The following is a 7,515-nucleotide window of genomic DNA, read 5'->3' as shown; positions in this document are numbered from 1 at the left end:
ACCTTTTGGACAATACGCAACAGCTCGGAATAGTAGATCTGCGACACTTTTACACGTCTTCTGAAGCTGTCGTCGAAAGTTCCATGCCATTTAAGCAATCGGTCGCCAGCGACGAACGCCGCAACACCAGCTTGCTGCGCTGCACCGCCGCTGCCATTGTAATTACAGCCATCCGCGGTACGCCGGACGCTACCGGCTTGGACGCTGCCCGCGGGACTCGTGGACCGCTGGCGTTGAAAAGAGCACACGCAACACTCAGTGCCAAAAGATGACAAACAAGTGTATAGGGCCCTGTATCGACTCGCAGATCTTGCGATATTTTGAACAAACATTAGGAAAACTCGGAAGCACTATTTTTTTGCAACTCGCTTAGGAAGTAACTAGCGTATGTAATGAGGTCTTGACTGGTTACCCGAATGATCACGTTTTGTTCCCGCAACTTGGTCGCATGTTTTCGTTTGAGTGCCCGGATAACGGCTCTGGCTTTTGGCTAAAGTCACTTGAAGGTCGCGAACAACGGGAGCTTAAAGCATTTCATGCTTAAAGGCCAACTGCAACGGAATTTCACTTGGGCTAAAATTGACTGTAAATGCCTAGCGTACACTCTCCGAGTAATCTTGAACAAGCCGCAGAGCTAGTAATCGCCTAATTTTGTCGTTAGAGAGGGAGAGAGTAAAAACTTCATTGCATATAAATAAAATAAGGCACGACGGTTGGAGCCCCTATTCCAGAGCCCCACTGGCACGAGCCGCTCGCTGGGCTTGGTCTGCATAGCAGCTATTAAATAGCGCTATGCAGACGACGCATGCACCTGGCGGCAAAGCGGTAGCGATGCGGATGTGGCGCACAGTGAAGAACCGTACGCAACCGCTGATCTCTCGGGTGCGCCATGTTGCGCCTAGGCAGCCAGGCGCATTGCTCGCTCGTCATTTGCGAGTCCATGGGCGTCACTATTCGGCGTGCGTTACCCCTGTTGCGCTCGTGATTGGAGCCGTCGCAAGAATGTCGATGCTCGAACACGTACTCGAGCACGAGCAATGGCTGTGCAGTACACAACGCCGAGTGGAGGAAGGCCGAACGTATCTTTCTTGCCCCAGCTTTCCGAGAGCAAGCGTGCACCGCGGCGCGACACGCAAGTGCGATGCCGACCGGCTAACGCGAACGAAGCATGTAAACTGCAGTATACGACGCTGCATGCAACAGCACAGTCACTCACCCACGAAGATCTGCTTGGCAAACGCTTTCTCAAGTCGACTAAAAGTACTATATGCCACGATGGCGCAAGAAAACCAAAGGCAACGTTCAGAGGTAAGTGATGTACGGGTAAGTTGTATTCAAGAACAATATTTTTGAGCGATCAATTCCGGCAGTGCATCATCTTCAAGACGTTTCGCGCGTCTCAACATCGGAAGCGTCGAAGACCTTTCTGAACCTTCCCCACAGCGCAAGAAGCGAGCCGGATCCGCGTGCTGCATTTGTCGCGAAGGAGAACGCAACGCGGCCACCATGGTGCAGATGCAGCAGCGAGCAATGCAGGAACGCAATGCCGCCACAGCGAACGGGGCGAATATTTATCGCGGCCGCAGTCCGGCCGCGAGTTCATGCACACTTAGCACAGAGCCCCTGTAGTCTAGTCTGCCCGCCCACTTTCCTGCACATTTGGCGCGCGAGTTACGATCGTGTTCCCCTACCACCCAGCCGTGAAATACGCAGTTGCCGCCGGAGCACGAAGATTCCCCCTGCCCACCCCCTCCCTCCCTCTGTCTTTCGCGTGACGGAACACGGAGAGTTTGCTCTCCGCTTCCTTCCCTTGCGCGCGCCAAACTGAGCCGCGGTCGTCTGCTCCCCTCGAGCGCTTTCACTCGCACATACAGCATACGGCGTTATCGCCCTTGGACATTATACCAACGTCACGGCGACGCCAACGGCAAAAAATGCGCCTGGAGTGTCCATACAATTGCTATTGCAATAAGAAGCTCTCGTTGAAAAATCTGGCTAGTGCCGACTTCACAATTTTACTTCTGTGTAGAACCCATCAAGTCCGGCCTGTGAATAAATGACAACTATTACAATTTTCAAAAATTTTATTTCGAAAATGGCCCGGTAAAATTAAAAAAAAGACAGCTTGAAAAAGTCTTGCAGCATTAAAAAAAAAAAAAAAACACCACGTTGCAGTATAGCAGTTGTAGGTACCACCATCACCAATATGGGCATTTCCGTGGCATAATTCGAGGCGTACTGTGGAAGAATTCTCATATGAACTGCTGCTGCCCTCATAACACACTCGTGCAGCAAAAGAGCTGCCCTGTATAAACATGCGAAAAAGACCTGTGGTGACGAGCACAATAAACATAGGACAAGGAAATTTAAAAAAAAAGCCTTAAATACGTTAATATATATATATATATATATAGTATGTATAGACCTTTTCTTTAAAAAAAAATGCAAACACCGCCACTTGCTCATAAAAGAAAAGCCAGGTAAAAAAAAAACTGCCAGGAAGTGCTCCTTTTTCCTCTCCCCACTTTACCTTTTCTTCTTATTTGGAAGGCTGAAAAATGGCACTTTTTGATTATGAGATGATTTGTCTGTTGTCCCCTTACCCCCTATACAAAACAAAAAAAGAGTAAAAACAAGAAGTGTTTCGAATGATTTGAGAGAGACGGGGCGGAAAACGAAGTGAAGAAATGCACATCCTGTGCTCCCAGTCTCGCTAAGTTCGCGCAGTGTAGCAAACATTACGGAATGTGTCAACCAACCAGAAAAGAGAACCAGGTGAAGGGCTCCTACGCTCTCGCCCTTCGCACAACCAAGACTCAACGGGACCTTTATGGAAGTGCCATGGTATTGCGCAATGGGCAAGCCTTCCTCCTCCTCCCTTTACTGGAACACACAATTCGGCTTTCATTATACCAACTGGCTGACACGAGACACAAAGCCTTGGGCTGTATGCTGCACAGAATTGACGAGACAAAGCACAGTTGCCCCCTGTGCTCGCGGTGAGAAAGAAGTACAACCGCGTGAAATCTTTTCGCCGTCACTTTGAGTAGAAATTGAGGAGTGCAGGCGGGAGAGTGTAAACAAGGCCAGAGAAAGACACGTGCCATGAGCAGCCCCTATGGGGCGACGCACCTAATGAAGTGCAGTATGTGGTCCTTCTAGTATACCATATAGTATAAGTTGACACAAGTGTGGTCGCACTAGGCGTGGACATCAAGAAAAAATTAAAAATCTGGGCTGCTTGTCCCCTACTAGCAGCGTAGCAGGATGCTGCAGCTTTGATTGCGACCGTGCAAATGCAAAAAAAAAGACACTCGGAACACAAGCAGACGGCATTCCAGCAAGCTGCAACATACCCAAGTTCACACAGAAATCTCTAATCTCTTTTTGCACATGCCGATGAAGCAAAGGCATTTCTTCCATCAGAGAAACGAGAAAAAGGAGGCCCACAAATAAATAAAAGCAAAGAAGCAATTACTGCAGCACAAAAATGTGCAACAGCTTGCACAGCCTCGCTCTGTGGCCTCAACGCATAGCACGTACCTGTCTCTATGTAGTGCCAACGTCTCTTGACGGTGCGCGATTAAACATAACATTGTAGCACTCGCTCCGTCATGTCAATCAAGTAGAACAACAGTTAGAGACGCTACTGCAGACAAATGAAATGTAAATAACACAGTTCGAACTAACGAATGACGGGAGACTGCGGTCAAGGCAGGCTGGATACGAGCGTAGGCCATTAATATTTCTATTAGTGGAAGAAGAGTGCTGTTTTGGAGGTCAAAATCGACCAGTATCTGGCCTACCACAGCTGCTACCTCATTTCGTTGCCTGCAATTTCAAATGTCTGGCTTATGTTTATTTTATCCCCGAAAGAAGTTACAAGCAGGGTAGTAGCTGTGCACACAGTAACCAAGTTATACAAGGTGGGAAGAGCTACTCCGAGATCTATTCCCACGTAGATGCCTCAACAAAGGTGGCCTCGAGAAACATGAAGCAAGAATCTTTTTTGCATCATTGAGACTCGTGCCTGTCATGCTAAAGCATGACAACACAGAGAGCTGCTGCATTTGTGCCAAGGTAAAGGCACTTACGGTGCTTGCAGTATCGACCACCAAACTTGGAATGACGAAATACTGACAGTACTCAATCGAATCAGGGCGACACGGTTCGAGTATCCTGGCAGTCCTAGCACACCAAAATGTGAAACAGCAGTGCTGTTGCATGCTCCTTTTCCCGCATATACCCTTTTCCCAGATACCTATATTGTTTTCACCAGCTCAGCATGAACAAGGGTAAAACACAGCCCTGGCAGCCTACCCTCGGAAGAAGGCAGAGGTTATTAACGGATTGCCTCGTCTTATTCACAGTCAAAAAGTACACGCCACTATGTGCAAAGACAAGGGCTGTCGCTCGTTCGAATGGTGGTTCTGCCAGTGCTCCGAAGTCCGCTTTTCCTTCTGAGCCTCCGAATACCCAACACCCAATCCAAGCACCACTGCACAAGTTTAGCCAACCAGAGATGTCACCAGTGTACTCTTTGGTGACAAAGAAAAAAAAAAAAAAGAAAGCAGCACATCGTGCACTTCAGACTGTAAAAACAAGGAAAAACCTCTTCTCCCCTGCCTCTGTGCTTTCTTGAGACACTCTCGGTCATGTAGCGGCAATGCACGTGCCGAGGAAAGTGTGGGGGAAGGAGGTATAATCATCGGCAAAGTAAACGTGTAAAAACAGAAACATTCCTCCTGATCCTTCCCTTGCGAGGCGGAAGGAAATGCAAAGGTGCGCAGTTGGCCAAGAAAGTTTACGGGCCACGAGTTTCCCCAGCCAACATGGATTTATGCGGCAGTTAGACACGAGGCTACGTTGCCCAGGTTTCGCGATGACTTGGCTTCTTGTTGCAAATCCTGTGTTTCACGAACTTTTGCAGCCAACTGTACAACGCAGCTGCCCCTCAACTCCCACTCTCTCTCGCAGCTTATTTCTCTTCTACAGTGCTGGACGTGCACGCACCCACATGCCTAGGGTTGCACAGCCACAAGTTAACACGATGTGGGTGTGGGTGTGGTTGGGTGGTGGGACTGTGCTTTGTTCCTTAAACCAAGAAAAAAAAAAAGGTGCGCAAGAAATGGCTAAAAAAAATGAGGAGACCAACAAGTAACAGGGAAATTAAATAAAAAGAAATGCCTGTTGCTAAGAGGAACTAGCTGCAATGTGAAAACAATTATGTGGAGAGGAATAAAAACAAAATAAATGAAAACAAATGCACATGGTGTGAAATACGATAAGGTTCCAAGCGGCGGGTGCTAGCTGATGAAGGCTGGTTCAATTTGTAGGAGAGCTCCTGTTTTGAGAAAAAAAGAAAAGAGAGAAAGCAGGAGAGCAGAAAATTAGAGATGGGCACAGATTACAATCGAGTTTTATTAACAGGCAAGAGTAAGCAATGTTGGCACTTTCAACGCTTCGACTGCCAAGTTTTTGACTGCCAGCTAGCTACATGGAGCACACGGATGCCTTGGAGAATGATGTCAGCAAGCTTCATGTAAAGCAAGCAAGGCTGACGGACATGCGGTTTTCTCATGCAAGCCAGTGGGAAGTATGCGGCGAGATGCTTGTGGCGATCACGTCCCAGCGTTTCTTTTGCATTTCTCAAGTTGAGATGCTGCCACAGCAACCATCCCGCATCGTATAAAAGGCTCCTTTTGGGGCCACCAAGGTGATGCCTCAACGGAGCTTGTATATCACTTGCCGCCCATGACCCCTCTTTGCAGTTGGTATAGGAGTGCCATTCTTGAATGCAGACAGCCGTGGCTTGTAAACAACACGTGATTGGAGCGTGCAAGAAGCAGGGTTAAACGAGTCAACACAATCAGAAGGCGGATGGAGGAAGGTGGTGGGGAGAACTGGCCTCCCCGCCATTATATTTTTCTTGGAACAGCTATGCCATCTACAGTTTTGTTTTTTGTTTTCATGGAACCCTGTTATGACAGTTATCGGTTATAACAATGGAATTTTCGTGGCACTTGAATATTGTTATAACTGGGTTGGACTGCACCCTAAATACCGCGGTTTTCAGTGTCATGTTAGCAATCTGTACCTCAAAGCCTCAATGCAATCCTAGACAAGTTGTCCAACCAAACTTGTTTCTTTTTTAATATTAATGCCACTTTCACTGTGCTTTCACTGTGCTTGTTTATAGTGCAATGATTACGGTGCTGCTGCACCTTGTAGCTTTTCACATGTTCGTGAAGTTATGGCGACTTACTGTATTCGACATAATGATCGCTTTGCGAGACGAGCAATTTTGATGGCTGAGATGGTGGGAAACTCCACCGCGGTTGGTGGCTCAACGTCAACAATTCATAAATGGCATGGCCAGCGGGAGGCCCTTTTTAAATGCAAGGCTGGTCGGAAGGGCTCTGTGGACCTTGTGGTGACATGGTACTATCCCCGAATTGAAGGACTGTGCCGCCTCTAAAGAAGCAGTTAATCTCAAACAAGCTCAAAGATGATGCGATTTTCGGGCGATCACTTATGGGGATAGTTTCGCTTTTGCAAGACTCGGCTCGTCCTGGCACCGAACCCCACGAAAGATATGTGTGACAGTGCTCTTCACATTGATAGCGAGCTTAGGACAGTGCCAAAAACTTATTGGGCACGCTTTCGGTGCTGAGTCACCAATGACCTAATGGGATCGCCCAAGAATACCGCCCAAGGAAAGCTGTCTCCACCCCAGACAACGATAAGTTAAGAGAACTTATTTCCAAATTGTGGTCTCTTGAAGAAAGATACCATTTCTTCTTCCGTTCATCTTGTGTTACAATCGCAGTTTTATTTATTTATTATTTTTTAATTTCACGTGACTGGAAAGTTCGGCCCTTGCATTGCAACCGTGATCGTGTTACATTCGAGTAAATACGGTAACTAACTTTTCTTTAGCGCGCAATTCCGTGCGTTATGTGCGGGTTTGAGTACATATATACATAGCTACACATATGGTGACTATGCAGTTAAGAGGCTGAAAGAGCAGGAAAATTACAAATGGGTGGCAGGCTCCATTAGCAAGGCTTACCCATTGACGAGCGTCTCCTCCCGAACGACGACGAGGGTGCGCTTCTCACGAACCACCTCAATCTTGCACTCGGAGCGCAGCTTTTCAGTCAGTTCCTCGTGGTCAGCAGGCAGCAGGTCTTCCAGCTCGAGGGATTTCAGGTCACCCACTGTGCTTGTGGTGGTGGTGAAGTTGGACTCGTTCTTGGTGATCACCAGGCTGCTGATGCCACTGGGTTGGATAACATCCCAAAGAGAGAGAGAGATGGGTCCGACAACTCCTGTAGGAATCGTGACGCTTTGCAACACATACCCGAAATGGATAGAAACCAACGCTAAAACTTAGCTTCTAAATTTGAGTGTCAGCAACTTTAATCATATGACTTGTCAATTTGGCACTACAGCTAAGCATGGTTCTTCCTGATACTTTTGCAAATGTCCATGAGTCGTATCAAGCAGAGGTTA

At 47.6% G+C, this 7,515-nt stretch overlaps 1 protein-coding gene across 1 annotated transcript in view; it reads right to left on the bottom strand.

The window, feature by feature from the left end:
* Positions 1–2,066: 2,066 nt before the first annotated feature.
* Positions 2,067–7,515, bottom strand: part of l(2)gl (LLGL domain-containing protein l(2)gl) — a 58,157-nt gene continuing 52,708 nt past the window's right edge. The window contains exons 22-23 of the mRNA XM_075685265.1: positions 7,073–7,282; positions 2,067–5,344 (exon numbers count right to left, since the gene is read on the bottom strand). Of these exons, the coding sequence (XP_075541380.1) occupies positions 5,326–5,344; positions 7,073–7,282 (229 nt within the window). The 3' untranslated portion in view covers positions 2,067–5,325. The remainder of the gene's footprint in view (positions 5,345–7,072; positions 7,283–7,515) is intronic.

This window comes from Dermacentor variabilis, chromosome 3 (genome assembly GCF_050947875.1).
Source record: "Dermacentor variabilis isolate Ectoservices chromosome 3, ASM5094787v1, whole genome shotgun sequence".
In the NCBI taxonomy this organism is placed as follows: domain Eukaryota; kingdom Metazoa; phylum Arthropoda; class Arachnida; order Ixodida; family Ixodidae; genus Dermacentor; species Dermacentor variabilis.
Note: the sequence above shows the minus strand (reverse complement) of the source record. Positions and strands in the feature narration are given on the sequence as shown.